The sequence below is a fragment of the Podarcis bocagei genome (genome assembly GCF_964188305.1).
Source record: "Podarcis bocagei genome assembly, chromosome: 3".
Classification (NCBI taxonomy): Eukaryota; Metazoa; Chordata; class Lepidosauria; order Squamata; family Lacertidae; genus Podarcis; species Podarcis bocagei.
In genome coordinates, this window is record NC_138127.1 from 110,736,035 (window position 1) to 110,753,069 (window position 17,035).

Sequence of the window (17,035 nt, forward strand, 5' to 3'; positions counted from 1 at the left end):
ATTAGAGGGCGCAAATCCACGGGTTAGGGGGCACAAATTACTTGCCTTGCCCCGGGTGCTGACAACCCACGCTACGCCACTGCAAAGAGGCGGACACGACTAAACGACTAAACAACAAGAACAAGTCGAGATGCTTCTGAATCCCTGTTGCTGGAAGCCGCAGGAGGCGAGAGTACTGTATTGCTCTTGAGTTCAAATCCTGCCTGCAGTTTTTCCACATGCATCTGGTTGGCTCCTATGAGGACAGGACACTGAACTAGGTAGGCCATTGGCCTGACCCAGTAGGCTATTCTTAGGCCCCTCCAGAAAGGGCATGCTTGGAGGGTGGGGAGACCCCGGATCCCCCCATCTCCTCCCCCCCACTGCCTGCCTCCTGCTTGCCTCTTTCTCTCCCCCTCCTCTCCCCCCTTCCCCGGTGAAGAGGACATTTGTTAGCAATTAGGGCTGGAGGGAGGGGACCCAGCGCATATTTCGGCAAAGCTCCAAGGCCGCCTCGCCTCCCTTTCCTCCCCTCCCTCCATCCCTCCCCCACCCCCACCCCCTGCTGGATTTGGGGGCAGCGGCCATGGGAGGGAAGGCTCCAGCCAGCCGGAGAGGCGGCTGGCATATAGAGGAGCCACTCGCCCTGTTTTGAAAGCGCGAGGAAGTTTGTCTGGGCAATGGCCCAGGGGCAGCACGCAGGAGAGGGGAGAGAGCCGTGCGCCCTCGAGGCAGCAGAGATGCGGCTCTTTGCGCACTGACTGAAGGCCACTCTCTGGGGCGAGGGGAGCCAGGCAGGGGGTGGATGTTTAGCCAGGAGGAGGAAGGAGAACCCAGCCACCTTCATGGGGCACTGAAGGGGTGAGTCTCGCCGCCACCTCCCTCGGCGCACCGATGGCCAGGTGAAAAAAAATGGCCCACTTTTAGCAGCGCTGGATGGAAGCGAGGACCCCCTTCTCCAGGCTGCTGTGGAGCGGGGTGCGGGGAAAGGATGTCCACTCCACGCTCCGGAGCCGCGATGCTCTGTTCCCCGAGCCGCGTCCGGTGTCTCTGGGATGCGCTGCTGGGATGCGGCGCGATCCTCTGAGCTCCATCCTCGAGGACCAGAGACGTCTGGCAAGCTGCGCCTCTTCACCTGCAAGGCCTACCGAAGTCGAACCTCCCTCGCTCGCTCGCTTGTTTCGGTAGAAGCGGCTCGGACTGGGTCGTGGGGGTCGCAGTTCTCCTCGAGGGGAGGATCATGAAAGGTGAGTCGGAGGCAGCGAGGCTGCTGGCTTCCACAGAGCTCTTTGTCGCTTCCGCTGCAAGAGAAAACGGTGGCGACCCTTTTGGAAATGAAAGAAAGGTCTCCCTTTAGGGATCTGAGGCTTGTTTAGAATTGACGCAGCTCTTCAGAGCCACAGTTACATTGCTGTCAACTTTTCCCTTTTCTTGCGAGGAATCCTATTCGGAATAAGGGGATTTCCCTTTAAAAAAGGGAAACGTTGACAGCTATGCAGTTATGATCTGTCACCTGCCCTGAGGTTCGCACTGGAGAATGTCCCGCTGGACATTAAGGAACCTGGGCAAAGGCGTAGTAGATCTCTTTGGATTTTCTGCCTTGCGCGTCCAACTGACTTGGGCTGGCCGGGATTGAACGCATGGCACCCGCTGTGAGAGGAGTCCTGGGTGCACTTCTGAGCCTGAAATCTTCTGGTTGACTCTACAGACATGATGTCAGCCACAGTCAACAACTTGTAGTGCCCAGGTCAAAGGAAGGAATAGTCCCACTCTATTCTGCCTTGATCAGACCCCACCTGGAGTCCTGTGTCCAGTTCTGGGCACCACAATTTTAGGAGGATATTGAGAAGCTGAAAGGTGTGCAGATGAGGGCGACCGAGATTATAAAGGTTCTGAAAACGAAGCCTTACGAGGAATGTTTGGGGATGCTTTAGCTGAGATTCCTGCATTGAAGGGGGGTTAGGCTAGATGACCCCTGGGGTCCCTTCCAAGTCCACATTTCTATAATTCATATCTTTCCTGTCATTTCTTACGAAAGGCTGTGATTTGATGTATTCCCCCCCCAAAAAAAAAACCAGCTTCGATCCAAACTGGGCAAAAGAAAACCCCAGCTGCGTTTTAAGATGGCGATGTGCTCACAGCCTAAATCTCCCAGGCGCTGAATTCAAAATGAGCGTCCGCTTTGCAAACGCCGGAGCCCCCGAGATGTTTGTCCGAGGAAGGCAATGCCGAGGGAGACTGGGCGAGGAAGGCAGTCAGGAATTGCTACCAGGGGTCTGAGGAAACACAAGAGGCGGGGGTGGGGAGGGGGAAGTGGGCGGGAGAGGCGGGGCCGGTGGGGTTACGCGGAGGGCTCACAGCTCTGGCTACAACAGCGGCTTATTGCTTGCCTTCCAGTCCTCAGGACATCCACCCACCTCCCCTCCCACTATTTTTTTCTCTTCGTCTGACTTCAGAGATCAAACGTACAGCTCAGATTTCAGTGTGCAAATTACCAGAAAAACAGATGGAGGGGACTGGACGGGGCTGTTTCTCGTCCGTGCGCAAGACGCATCGTTTAGCGCTGATACTCATAATTGCGGGCTTGAAACTTGAGCCCGCAAATGTCGCTGGGTTCCTGGTGCAGGAAATTGCAGAAGCGCCGTTTGAATCTGCTCTTGGCCCAGGCAGCTTCTCAGTCCTGAACACGCCCTGAAGTTCCCTTTTCCCTCGCTCTCATCCTGCAAGCGCAACCCTCTGGGATTGCTGCGGGCCGGTTCTGCCGCCGTGCAGTCACAGAATTGTAGAGTTGGAAGGGACCCCCAAAGGTCATCCAGTCCAACCCCTACAGTACAGGAATCACAGCTGAAGAATGCCTTAATCCGAGGTTTCAAAGCAGAGGTTGGGTGGCCATCTGTCATGGATGATTCAGCTGGGATTCCTGCATTGCAGGGGGCTGGACTAGATGCCCCTTAGGGGTCCCTTCCAACTCTACAATCACAACCTGACTTGTGGGAAAATAAACCCCACATAAAGGTAAAGGTAAAGAGACCCCTGACCATTAGATCCAGTCGTGGCCGACTCTGGGGTTGCGGCGCTCATCTCGCTTTATTGGCCGAGGGAGCCAGCGTACAGCTTCCGGGTCATGTGGCCAGCCTGACTAAGCCACTTCTGGCGAATCAGAGCAGCGCACGGAAACGCCGTTTACCTTCCCGCCGGACCGGTACCTATTTATCTACTTGCACTTGACGTGCTTTCGAACTGCTAGGTTGGCAGGAGCAGGGACCGAGCAACGGGAGCTCACCCCGTCGCAGGGATTCAAACTGCCGACCTTCTAATCGGCAAGCCCTAGGCTTTGTGGTTTAACCCACAGCGCCACCCACGTCCCCCCTAACCCCACATACCTGGGAGTAAACTTACTGATTTCAATAGGACTTCTGAGTAGAGCAGACATGGTTAGAAGTGCACTGTATGTATTTATTGTTGCATTTTGTGGCCTATGTAGGCCATGTCACAGGTTCACACCCTATTCAAACACAGACATACCCTTAAGACAGGATTTGTGAAGGAAAAGACAATGGGAGGCTTTTCCATTTTCCTTTGATCTTGCAGAGAAAACATTTGGTCAGTCTGGGAATCAAAATTGGTTTCAGGTCGGTCTTCCTGTGCTGATCTATGTATGTGCTTGGTTGGTACATTATATATCTAAGACCTTAAAATTCTTATCACAATTTACCGTATTTTTTGCACCATAACACTCACTTTTTTCCTCCTAAAAAGTAAGGGGAAATGTCTGTGCGTGTTATGGAGGGAATGCCTACGGGTGGCATGCCTACGGATTTTCCTCCTCTAAAAACTATGTACGTGTTATGGTCGGGTGCGTGTTATAGAGCGAAAAATACGGTATATCCTCCTCCACAAATCTGTCTAATCCTCTTTCAAAGCCATCTAGGTTGGCTGCCATCACTGCCTCCTGTGACAGGGAGTTCCATAGTTTAACAATGTGCAGCGTGAAGATGAAGTTTCTTTTATCTTTCCCAAATCTTCCAGCATTCAGCTGCATTGGATGCCAGCAATGTCTCCTTTTTGCAAATGAATGGGAGTTGGGCAACCAGACCAGACCCGGAGTCATTCTTCCAGATCTGTGGATTCCAGCCCCCTGCCCTAACTCCAGCCCCCTACCCAGATGATATGCAGAACAATCCCTGTTTCTTTGCCTTAAAAGCTGCTCCTGTCCAAACAAAGATTCGGAGCTCTCTTCGTCTTGCACGCACTGCAGAGCTTCATTTTTGGCTAACAGAACCCTGTCATTACCAGATCCCCAACCCGGAGTTTACAATAAATAAATAAATTAAAGGCCTGCATCTCGCAAACTCACCAGTCCTGGGAGTTCAAGCTAGCAATCATCTCATTTCCAAATGGAGGGCCTGATCCTTGTTTGCTCTCCTTCAAAGGCCTCCTGGAGTTCACCCTGATTTTTGTGGACCCCGTCCATGCTATAATCACTCAGAAGAGAGACAATCTGCAATTATGCTGGGGAAGAGGAAGGGCTGAGTATTGGGCTGGACTTTGATGAGCATTTGTGGGTTTGGAGCTTATTAATTTGATGATGATGATGATGATGATGATGATGATGATGATAATTTGGGGCAAATAAAGGGGTATGTGACAGGTTTAGAAAACTATGCACAGGCATGGGGAGAATAGGCAGAGAAACCTCTTCCTCTTCTCAGCTCCTAAAGCTAGACCCCTGTGAGGATCATGTAGCCAAGCAGGCAGATTCACACTGTTAGTGGAGAAATCTGAGGGCTCCCTTGGACAAAAAACAAGGACACCAGCCAGGAATACCAAAGCAAAACAGCAGCCAGTAGGCTTGGTCTTTACTGAAGACTGTTGTGACAGGACTCCCACCTGCCACCAGGTGGAACAAGATGGAAGCCCCGAACAAAAGAGCCCCCAGACTTTTATTAGCTGCTAATCCCCAAGTTGGGACGTGGGTGGCGCTGTGGGTTAAACCGCAGAGCCTAGGACTTGCCGATCAGAAGGTCGGCGGTTTGAATCCCCACGACGGGGTGAGCTCCCGTTGCTCAGTCCTTGCTCCTGCCAACCTAGCAGTTCGAAAGCACGTCAAGTGCAAGTAGATAAATATGTACCGCTCCGGTGGGAAGGTAAACGGCGTTTCCGTGCGCTGCTCTGGTTCACCTGAAGTGGCTTAGTCATGCTGGCCACATGACCCGGAAGCTGTACGCCGGCTCCCTTGGCCAATAAAGCGAGATGAGCGCCGCAACCCCAGAGTCAGCCACGACTGGACCTAATGGTCAGGGGTCCTTTTACCTTTACCTAATCCCCATGTTACACCCCCCCAAACTACATCACTCATACATCACGGTTACATCATGAAAGGGGAGGTCTGGTGGCAGGAATCTGAGCATCCTGGACCCTGCCCCATGGTTCCCCTTGCCCTCCACCAAACACCAATCAAGTGAAACAAAAGAGATCTTTACATTTCCCTGTTTCCCAGCCAAGTTCATCACACCCTTTTGTCTTCATCTTGGTTTGTTATTTCTGGAATGGCTACCTGTCTGGCACTCAGGTATCAGGATGCCAGGAATTATCACTCAGGCAGAGGGGCTGCTGAGCTCACATGTCTATATGAATTTCTGAAGTTTTCCCAGTGAGCCAGTACATAGATACATTTATCAGTGAATTCTTACATTTGGTATCGTGCAACAGAGGCCCTTTGAATAGATAGGAAGAAACTGTGATGGGGTGTTTTGTGGAGACAAATCACAAAAGTCACAAAAGTGATTGCGCTGGTTTTGGTAGAGGGTTGCATGAGATCTGCTGGAGGGGCAACCCCCCCCCCCAACCTATAAATAAATTCCTGCAACAACAATTCCGTCCTTGGATGGTCTCTTCCAACACGGCAGCTCTATGATTCACACGGCGCTTTGGAATTCAACACCACAAATTCCTGTGGCGTCTAGTAATTTTTATGGCTTTAAAGTCAGATTAGACAAATTGAATAAGGCTATCAGTTTCTATGCCTCCAGGCAGAGAAGCAACTTGGCCCTTTCCTGAAACAACTCATTTGGTAGGAGGAATAGAATTGTAGCACTGGAAGGGATCCCCAGAGGTCATCTAGCCCAATCGCAGGAATCACAGTGAAAGAATCCCCAACAGATGGCTATCCAGCCTCTGCTTGAAAACCTCCAAGGAACGATAGCCCATCACCTTACGAGGGAGTCTGTTCCTGTGCAAGCAAGCTTTCGAGCTGCACAGGTCTCTTCATCGGGCACAATGGGAAACACAGCTAGATCACAGGTACTCCTTTGGCAGATCCTTTCCACAGGGAGCAGCGTATGCCTCTGACTTTGGACCCCAAATCTCCAGGGTGCCCCTCGGCGCTAAGATTTTCACCTGGCAGCCCTCTGTCCTTCAGATGGCAAATATTTGCTTGCCTTCGCCGCAGGAGGATAAATGCGGGTGCCAGGTCTGCTGCTCTGGAAAACAGCCTGCACCTGGCCAGACCGCTTCTCCCTTCCCCTTGTTGATGTAAGGGAAGATGGGGGTTTCATAAGCTGTTGACCCAAGGAAGCCCGTCAGATGTTGAAAGGCTCTTTGCAAACCCCTTTGCTGGATTGATTTCGATCCACATCAAAGTCCGGGCACTCAAGCTCACGGTAACCATGAGAATGCCAAGGGGGCGCAAGGCCTGGCGGAACACAATGCCCACCCTCTGGGCAGCCACCTGGGTGAGGCCAAGACAGGGGCTCCTGTCTCAGGTGTGTAGGGCAGCGAGGAGAGCCAGCACCTGGCAATCTGGGGCATCTTTCCGCAGAGCCTGCAAGACAGAGCTGTTCCGCCTGGCCTTTGGTTTGGACTCAGTCTGGCCCTTATGTTTCCCTCCCCTTACGGTTTTGATTTATGGGCTACTATCAAAATGAGGCTGCATTTAAATTGCATTTTAACCTGTATTTTAAATTGGTTTTTTTCCCCTATTATGTTTTTACTGTAATTTTACTGGGGTTAGCCGCCCTGAGCCCAGCTCTGGTCATGCAGGGCGGGGTATAAATAAAAATTATTATTATTATTATTATTATTATTATTATTATTATTATTATTATTATTATTATGACACGGGTGGCGCTGTGGGTTAAACCACAGAGCCTAGGACTTGCCGATCAGAAGGTCGGCAGTTCGAATCCCCGCGACGGGGTGAGCTCCCGTTGCTCAGTCCCTGCTCCTGCCAACCTAGCAGTTCGAAAGCACGTCAAAGTGCAAGTAGATAAATAGGTACCACTCCGGCAGGAAGGTAAATGGTGTTTCCGTGCGCTGCTCTGGTTCGCCAGAAGCGGCTTAGTCCTGCTGGCCACATGACCCAGAAGCTGTACGCCGGCTCCCTCGGCCAATAAAGCGAGATGAGCGCCACAACCCCAGAGTCTGCCAGGACTGGACCTAATGGACAGGGGTCCCTTTACCTTTACCTGTTGTTATTATTATTATTCTCATCATCATCTGCCAGGGCCCAGTACTGATGCCTGCCCCTGACCTCATAAGATCCCGCTGGATCAGGCCAAAAGCCCATCTACTCCAGCATCTCTTCTCAGCATGACCAACCAGATGCGCCAATGGGGAACTCAGCCTGTTATGTACTGAAGTTCTCACCCTGGGCCAGCAGGGGGATACTGTAGATAGTTCAGGTCCAAATATGCAAATAAGGGATTGAAAGTGACATTCAGTGATTGGGTAGTTACAGAAAGTTGTTATTAATAATAATAATAATAAATTTTATTTATATCCCGCCCTCCCCAGCTGAGCCGGGCTCAGGGCGGCTAACAACAATCAAATAAACAATCAAATAATGACACATTCTAAAAAAATTTCATTATAAAAATTAGTTAAAATCACATTGGTGGCAACCGATTAAACAAAATTCTGTGCAGGTTGCCAGAGGAGGGGGTCAGGCTGCGCCCTGACTAAAGGCCTGGCGGAACAACTCTGTCTTGCAGGCCCTGCGGAAAGATGTCAAGTCCCGCAGGGCCCTGGTCTCTTGTGTCAGAGCATTCCACCAGGTTGGAGCTGCAGCCGAGAAGGCCCTGGCTCTAGTTGAGGCCAGCCTAACCTCTCTGAGGCCTGGGACCTTGAGGGTGTTATTATTTGTAGACCGTAGGTTTCTCTGTGGGGCATACCAGGAGAGGCGGTCCCGTAGGTACGAGGGTCCTAGGCCGTATAGGGCTTTAAAGGTTAAAACCAGCACCTTAAACCTGATCCTGTACTCCACCGGGAGCCAGTGCAGCTGGTATAGCACCGGATGAATGTGATCCCGCAGCGAAGACCCCGTAAGGAGTCTCGCTGCGGCATTCTGCACCCGCTGGAGTTTCTGGGTCAGTCTCAAGGGCAGCCCCACGTAGAGCGAGTTACAATAATCCAGTCTGGAGGTGACCGTCGCATGGATCACAGTGGCTAGGTCAGGGCGAGAGAGATAAGGGGCCAACTGCTTAGCTTGGCGGAGATGGAAAAATGCCGCCTTTGTTATAGCTGTAATCTGCGCCTCCATAGAGAGGGAGGTATCGAAGATTACACCCAAACTCTTAACAGACGGTGCTGGCACTAATTGCACCCCCGCAAGAGATGGGAGTTGCCCCCTCGATCCCATATCGTCCCGCCCCAGCCAGAGGACCTCTGTCTTCGAAGGATTTAACTTCAACCGGCTCCCACGTAACCATCCAGCCACAGCTTCCAGACATCTGGTCAGTGTGTCTGGGGCCGAGTTAGGATGGCCATCCATCAAGAGATAGAGTTGGGTGTCATCAGCATACTGATGGCAACCCAGCCCAAAACTCCGGACAAGCTGGGCGAGGGGGCGCATAAAGATGTTAAAAAGCATCGGGGAGAGAATCGCACCCTGAGGCACTCCACACACCAAGGAGTGACGCGATGACAATTCCCCCCCAAGCGCCACCCTCTGTCCCCGAACAGAGAGAAACGAGCGCAGCCATTGAAGGACTGTGCCCTGGATCCCCACGTCGGCAAGGCGGTGGTCCAGGAGTTCGTGATCGACCATGTCAAAGGCTGCTGACAGATCTAGAAGAATCAGCAGCCCCGACCCGCCTCGATCCAGCTGCCTGCGGAGATCATCTGTTAGGGCGACCAGAGCCGTCTCGGTCCCATGACCAGCACGGAAGCCGGACTGGAATGGATCCAAAGCAGATGTTTCATCCAGAAACCTACCAAGCTGTTCAGCAACCGCTCTCTCAATCACCTTACCCAGGAATGGAAGATTCGAGACCGGGCGGTAATTGGATAGATCTAAGGGATCTAACGATGTTTTCTTTAAGAGCGGACGCACCACCGCCTCCTTCAGGTCCCCTGGGAATATCCCGGTGCCAAGGGACAAATTGATGATATCCCCCAGGGGGGCCCGCACCTCGTCTGGACACGCTCTAATCAGCCATGACGGGCACGGGTCAAGAGGACAGGTGGTGGGCTTTCCAGCTTGGAGGAATCTGTCCACATCGGCTGGAGATATCCGGTCAAAGTGGTCCAATACTGGACCCGAGGACAGTCGAGGGGCCTCCAGTTCCTTTATTGTATCCAAATTGGCAAGGGAGGTCATGGCGGAGCAACAGGACCTTCTCCGCAAAAAAGCTCGCAAATGCCTCACAGCTGTGTGTCAGATTGTTATTTAAATTTGGCTGTCCTTCAACGGACGTTAGAGACCGAATTATGCTAAATAATTGCGCCGGGCGAGAGCTAGCGGATGCAATGGAGGCCGAGAAGTAAGACTTCTTAGCGGCCTTCACTGCCATCTCATAGGTTTTCATAAAAACCCTATAAGATGTTCTTGAGGCTCCGTCACGGGCACCCCGCCATACTCGCTCTAGCCGTCTGAGGTCCCGCTTCATTTTCCGAAGCTCCTCGGTAAACCAGGGGGCCCGGTTTCTGCGGGGTCGCAGAGGGCGCTTAGGTGCGATCTCATCGATGGCTGCCAGGAGCTGGGTATTCCAGCCCTCAACAAGCTCAGTCAATGAGTCGCCAGGGGGAGCAAGGTCCCGCAAGGCCTGACGGAATCTATCAGGGTCCATCAGCCTCCGCGGGCGAGCCCAAATTGGCTCGCCACCTAAGCGGGGTGGGGGTGGAAAATCAATCCTGGCTTTCAGTGCGTAGTGATCAGACCATGGCACCTTCATCGAGGGAGACATGATCACATCTATACCGGCGCCAAAGATCAAATCCAGCGTGTGGCCTGCTTGATGTGTGGGGCCCGAAACAAACTGGGAGAGCCCTAGTGTCGCCATGGAAGACACCAGGTCCAGAGCCTGTGAGGAGGGAGTGGCATCAGCATGGATGTTGAAGTCCCACAGTACCAATAGGTTGGGGAACTCCAAGGCCCAGCCGGCCACCGCCTCCAACAGGCCTGAAAGGGTGGCTGCTGGTGCGCTAGGTGGCCGGTACACCAGCCAGACAGCCAAGCTCACCTCGGAGCCCCACACTAGGCCAACACATTCAATGCCGGGGATCGATGGCGATGGCAGAGCCCTGAAAGAACAATCTTCTCGGATTAATAATGCCACCCCTCCCCCCCGGCCCACAGTCCGCGACTGGTGGAGGACGGAGAAACCTGGGGGCGCCATCTCTCGTAAGGTAACGGTTTCCCCTTCGCGCACCCAGGTCTCCGTCACACAAGCCAGGTCAACCCCCTGCGAGGTGAAGAAGTCTCGCAGGGTGGCGGTTTTTTTGCCTATAGACCTGGCATTGCACAACACCAGTGACGGAGGTGAGTAATCCTTGCTCACCCTACCTTCGTCCCTCGGGATGGGGCGCAGATTGGAAGGGGTACGAGCATATCCATATCTCGATCCCCTTCGCCTATGACATCTGCCCCCACCGCCATACCTCCCTCGCCCCACTACGGTAGCAATCCCAAGCCTCAAACCAACCTCCATTTACAGAATAGAAACAAGTCAAATCAAAACAATTGTACCAACACAACAAATCCCCACCCCACTCAATAGCCAACCCCAAACCAAACTAAAACAGAACAAAATAGAAATACATCAATAAAAACCACCGTTCACGGTGGGACAGCAAAGTAAAAAATAAAAACCCCTATAAAACATTTTAAAATATATAAAAACATATTAAGCATTTGCCGCGGCAACATCAGTGTCCTTAAAGCAGTAGCGGTGGCGAGTGTGGGCCCCGCCCCCTAGGCCTGGAGGAGTGTGCCTACAGGAGGGAGCGGCCTTCCTCAACCCCCACGGTGGAGCAGCAGCAATGGTGTCCCAGTGCCTCGTGCGGCCTCTTAAGCTGTGGCAGTGGTGAGTCAGTCTGGCCCCGCCCCCTGGGCCTGGTGGGATCAGCCTGAGGAGGGAGCGGCCTTCCCAACTCACAGTGCAGCAGCAGCAATGGTGTCCCAGTGCCTCATGAGGCCTCTTAAGCTGTGGCAGTGGTGAGTCAGTCTGGCCCCGCCCCCTGGGCCTGGTGGGATCAGCCTGAGGAGGGAGCGGCCTTCCCAACTCACAGTGCAGCAGCAGCAGTGGTGTTCCGGTGCCTCATGAGGCCTCTTAAGCTGTGGCAGTGGTGAGTCAGTCTGGCCCCGCCCCCTGGGCCTGGTGGAATCAGCCTGAGGAGGGAGCGGCCTTCCCAACTCACAGTGCAGCAGCAGCAGTGGTGTTCCGGTGCCTCGTGCGGCCTCTTAAGCTGTGGCAGTGGTGAGTCAGTCTGGCCCCGCCCCCTGGGCCTGGTGGAATCAGCCTGAGGAGGGAGCGGCCTTCCCAACTCACAGTGCAGCAGCAGCAGTGGTGTTCCGGTGCCTCGTGCGGCCTCTTAAGCTGTGGCAGTGGTGAGTCAGTCTGGCCCCGCCCCCTGGGCCTGGTGGAATCAGCCTGAGGAGGGAGCGGCCTTCCCAACTCACAGTACAGCAGCAGCAGTGGTGTTCCGGTGCCTCGTGCGGCCTCTTAAGCTGTGGCAGTGGTGAGTCAGTCTAGGCCCCGCCCCCTGGGCCTGGTGGAATCAGCCTGAGGAGGGAGCGGCCTTCCCAACTCACAGTACAGCAGCAGCAGTGGTGTTCCGGTGCCTCGTGCGGCCTCTTAAGCTGTGGCAGTGGTGAGTCAGTCTGGCCCCGCCCCCTGGGCCTGGTGGGATCAGCCTGAGGAGGGAGCGGCCTTCCCAACTCACAGTGCAGCAGCAGCAATGGTGTCCCGGTGCCTCATGAGGCCTCTTAAGCTGTGGCAGTGGTGAGTCAGTCTGGCCCCGCCCCCTGGGCCTGGTGGGATCAGCCTGAGGAGGGAGCGGCCTTCCCAACTCACAGTGCAGCAGCAGCAGTGGTGTCCCGGTGCCTCATGAGGCCTCTTAAGCTGTGGCAGTGGTGAGTCAGTCTGGCCCCGCCCCCTGGGCCTGGTGGGATCAGCCTGAGGCGGGAGCGGCCTTCCCAACTCACAGTGCAGCAGCAGCAGTGGTGTCCCGGTGCCTCATGAGGCCTCTTAAGCTGTGGCAGTGGTGAGTCAGTCTGGCCCCGCCCCCTGGGCCTGGTGGAATCAGCCTGAGGCGGGAGCGGCCTTCCCAACTCACAGTGCAGCAGCAGCAGTGGTGTCCCAGTGCCTCATGAGGCCTCTTAAGCTGTGGCAGTGGTGAGTCAGTCTGGCCCCGCCCCCTGGGCCTGGTGGAATCAGCCTGAGGAGGGAGCGGCCTTCCCAACTCACGGTGCAGCAGCAGCAGTGGTGTCCCAGTGCCTCATGAGGCCTCTTAAGCTGTGGCGGTGGTGAGTCAGTCTAGGCCCCACCCCCTGGGCCTGGTGGAATCAGCCTGAGGAGGGAGCGGCCTTCCCAACTCACAGTGCAGCAGCAGCAGTTGCGTTGTAGTGGAGCTCTATATAAGCAGGCTGGCTGAACCCTTCAGTTCAGTTCTGTTCTGGCCTGTGAATAAACAAGAGCTGTTTGAAGAATCGCTGTGTCGTCTGATATGCTCACCCACAACTTAACACAGCCAGCAGAATCCAAGCTTTGTCTTCTGCTGATCTTATTCTTAATTTCCTTCCTTTCACTCGGGGAGACTCCAACTTGACAATATCTTTGTCCCTTCTTGACAAGTCAGCCCCTTTTCCATAGTCAACACTGAAATCCATATAATATTTAAAGGCATGTTTCAAAGTCCCTCCAAAGTTAAGGGCCCCCACAACTCCGAACTCCCCCCGGCCCAAAGCCAGACTCGAAAGGTCAAAACATCCCTGCATAGGGGGATCCATCCAGCCCCCCATCTCCAAGCCAAACAGAACTCCATCTCTCCAAATCTGACTTTTTCCAGGTTCATTCGTCGAATCCAACAGCTCATGTTCCTGCTGGGCCACAGCTCTCTCCATTTCTTCTACTTGGGGTTCAGCAACAACCTCCTCCTTTATCTGATCTGTCAAAGCACATTCCTGGATTAATTCCTGAGTGGGTTCTATATAGGTACCCACTGCCTGTCCAAAATTTCTGACCGCAACAGTCATCAAATCCATCTTCTCATGTAACTGTTCCAATAAAGCACTCGTCTTGCAGAGAGCAAGCACCAAAGCCTCCTCTAAGCACATTCTTGTTCAAGGTCGAAGTCTGGTCCCACGATCTTTAATCTCTACAGCTGCAAAGCTCCCCAGTTCGACTCTAATAACAGTTTCACAGGCTCCCTCTAGGGAAAACAATTTCTATTTGTATCCATCTTCTTCTTCTTCTTTTTTTTAAAAGCAGATCTAGCAACAAAGTTTTCCTTTTTCAGATATTTTGTTCCTTTCAAATGCGAAAGGGAACAATGGAATCAATATGTTTCTCTTCTTTTGACTATCTGTCAAAAATGTTTGTCCACAGTCAATGAACTTCCCCAAAACGTCTGTCCTGACACCCCGCTCCCAGGTTCAAGACGGTGGAAATTTACCTTTCTTTACTCTCTCTTCTGCAGGTTTAGACAGTCTAAAAAAGGTTCGCCCCTCTTCTCCTGCTTCCAAGGGGGGTTCAGTAATTTTAAATGATGAAAATTTAATCCTTTACAAACGACTTTCCAGACTCTAGCTTGCCATGTCTTTGCTTCAATCTATTTACAAAAGCGGAAGGCGGACTTCCTGTTTAGACCTTCCCGCTTCGGTGCCAAATTAAGAAATTTTATAGTCCAATTTTCTGTTCTACTCTCGGGCAGTTGTTTAAAATCCAATTGTCCACAGGAAAAAGTCAGCGCTCTCCGGCAACAGCAATGTGGCTTCACTCCGTGAAAGAAGCAGTCGATTCGAAGCACCGCGCCACTCACCCCACGTCACTCCGGATCCCCGAAACCGGGTTTCCCCGCAAGTAGGGGAGGCGCAAAAGGTGCCAGCTGAATCCCACGTCCGCAGGCTTCTCCCGCCTGTGATTTTTAATGGGTCTCCGCCTCGCCGTGGCGGTTCAGACCCTGATTTCCACGGAACGGATTCCTCCCGATCAGAGGAAATCCGCCATTGCCAGAGGCGCCAACCCAGAAGTGTTAACCTTCCTTCTTTCATGGCCTCTGAGTTGTTTCCACAAATGAGTTGAAATAAGCAATGATAATAATAATAATAATTTATTATTTATACCCTGCACATCTGGCTGGGTTTCCCCAGTCACTCTGGGTGGCTTCCAACACTAATAACAGAATAAAACTTCAAACATTAAAAACTTCCCTAAACAGGGCTGCCTTCAGATGTCTTCTAAAGATGGGATAACTGCTTATTTCCTTCACATCTGAAGGGAGGGTGTTCCACAGGGGGGGGGTGCCACCACCGAGAAGGCCCTCCGCTGCTTCCCTGTAACTTGGCTTCTCGCAGCGAGGGAACCGCCAGAAGGCCCTGGGAGCTGGACCTCAATGTCCAGGCTGAACGATGGGGGTGGAGACGCTGCTTCAGGTTTAATTCTGTGCTGCGTGCAGAAATCGTTTTATCTCTCCCGAAAACCCCAACATTCAGTTTCATTGGATTCCAACTCCACCATTCTATGATTCTTTGAGTCTCTTGGTTTGTCCTTTTATTTTTATTTTCTGGCTCAGAAACGTCCGCCAGTCTTGCGTTGCTGACAGAGCAAGTCAAACCATCTCTTTTTAATTTTTTAACCCTAGTAGGCACTTGGAGGAATGGGTCTGAATTTGTGACCGGTGATTATTTGTTTTCCCCCCTCAAACTGAGACATTGGTTTGCTGCTAATGGATTCCATCAGCCTCCAGCAAGCGGGCGCCATTCATAATCTTTGAACTACAACTCCCCGGGGCCATCTGTTTAGCACCCAGGTTTATGTATGTATTTATTTCACAAAATTTATACACCACTTAAAAACAACTCTGTAAGTCATTCATAATATAGAATCACCAATCAACTAAAAACAGATTTTTAGAAGTCCACATTCTGCATGTCTCGAGAGGCTTGCCTAAGCAAAAATGTTTTTAGCCGGTGCTTGAAAAGAGCACAGGGAGAGCGTTTGCCTGGCGTCAAGTGGCAGGGAGTTCCAAATTGATTCACTCCCCGCTGGCATCTGCAGGAAGGGCTTGCCTGAAACCCCGGAGAGCCGCTGCCAACCAGTGTGTACAAGCCTGACTCAACATAAAGCCGTTTCCACTATTCCTGTACATTGTTGTAAACAAAAATTGCCCTTTTCCCTTATGGGGTATCCAAGAGCCCATATAGAGTCCTTACGTAGGTTCCCTACTGGTAGGAGAGAATAACAGAGGCCAACCAGAGAATATTGAGAAGCAAAGCAGCTAGTAAGCTTGATCTTTATTGATCTGTTGCAACAGGCTGCTCCCCTCACGCAGGAAAGGAGGAGGACCCAGAAAAGTGGCATGCAAGGCCTTATAAAGACTTTTGAAATTCCCATCCTGTAGATCAAGACCACCCGCAGAAACATCATACATACATCACAGAAAGGAGGGGTGTAACCTAAGACCAGTGGCGTAGCGTGGGTTGTCAGCACCCGGGGCAAGCAAGTAATTTGCGCCCCCTAACCCGTGGATTTGCGCCCCCTAACCCTAACCCCCAGATGTTGCGCCCGGTGCGGCCGGGCCCCCCTGCACCCCCCACGCTACGCCACTGCCTAAGACCACCCCTTAGATACCGTATTTTTTGCCCTATAGGACGCACTTTTTCCCCTCCAAAAATGAAGGGGAAATGTGTGTGCGTCCTATGGGGCGAATGCAGGCTTTCGCTGAAGCCTGGAGAGCGAGAGGGGTCGGTGCGCACCGACCCCTCTCGCTCTCCAGGCTTCAGGAAGCTCTGCGCAACCATCGGGAGACCGGCTCCGAGGGTTGCGCAGAGCTGCCTGCAGTCCCCGGCTCAGCGCAGCTCTGCGCGGCCACCGGGAGCCGGGCGCGAAGTCCCGCCCGGCTCCGGATGGTGGCGCAGAGCTGCCTGCAGTCCCGGGATCAGTGCAGCTCTGCGCGGCCACTGGGAGCCAGGGGCGAAGCCCCGCCCCGCTCCCGATGGCCACGCAGAGCTGCCTGCAGTCCCGGGACTGCAGGCAGATCTGCGCCGCCATCCGGAGCGGGGCGCTAAGTCCCGCCCCGCTCAAGATGGCGGTGCGGAGCTGCCTGCCGTCCCGGGACTGCAGGCAGATTTGCGCCGCCATCTGCAGTCCCGGGACTGCAGGCAGATCTGCGCCGCCATCTGCAGTCCCGGGGTCAGCGCACTTCTCCCCATCGCCAGCCCCACAAGCTCGGGGGACAGCGGGGAGGCAGAGCGTGCCTTCCCACTGTTCCCGGACCTGGTTCTTCCAGCCCCGCACCTGGGGGGGAAATAATTTTTTTTCCTTTATTTCCCACCCCAAAAAAAAACTAGGTGCGTCCTATGGGCTGGAGCGTCCTATGGGGCGCAAAATACGGTACATCATACCTACATCACAAAAAAGGCGATCTAAATCAGAAATTTAAATATTGTTTTTCTCCTGTCATTGTTTATCTCCTGTCTGGCAGGTTACTTGATTGGATTTCCTGGGTAGCCTGGCCAGTCTTTTGTAGTGATAAATACTTAGTTCCTGGGCCAGGTCACAGGCTGACACCCTATTCATGCACAGACATACCCTTAAGACAGGATTTGTGAAGGAAA

At 53.0% G+C, this 17,035-nt stretch overlaps 1 protein-coding gene across 2 annotated transcripts in view; it reads left to right on the forward strand.

Annotated features, from left to right (window-relative positions):
- Positions 1 to 549: 549 nt before the first annotated feature.
- SCARA3 (scavenger receptor class A member 3) overlaps positions 550 to 17,035 on the forward strand; it is a 129,223-nt gene continuing 112,737 nt past the window's right edge. For both annotated transcript variants that reach the window (XR_014006502.1, XM_081188633.1), the window contains exon 1: positions 550 to 1,226. Coding sequence is in view for 1 of the 2 variants with exons in the window: in XM_081188633.1 (XP_081044759.1) it covers positions 1,220 to 1,226 (7 nt within the window). In the remaining variant the exon portion in view is untranslated. The remainder of the gene's footprint in view (positions 1,227 to 17,035) is intronic.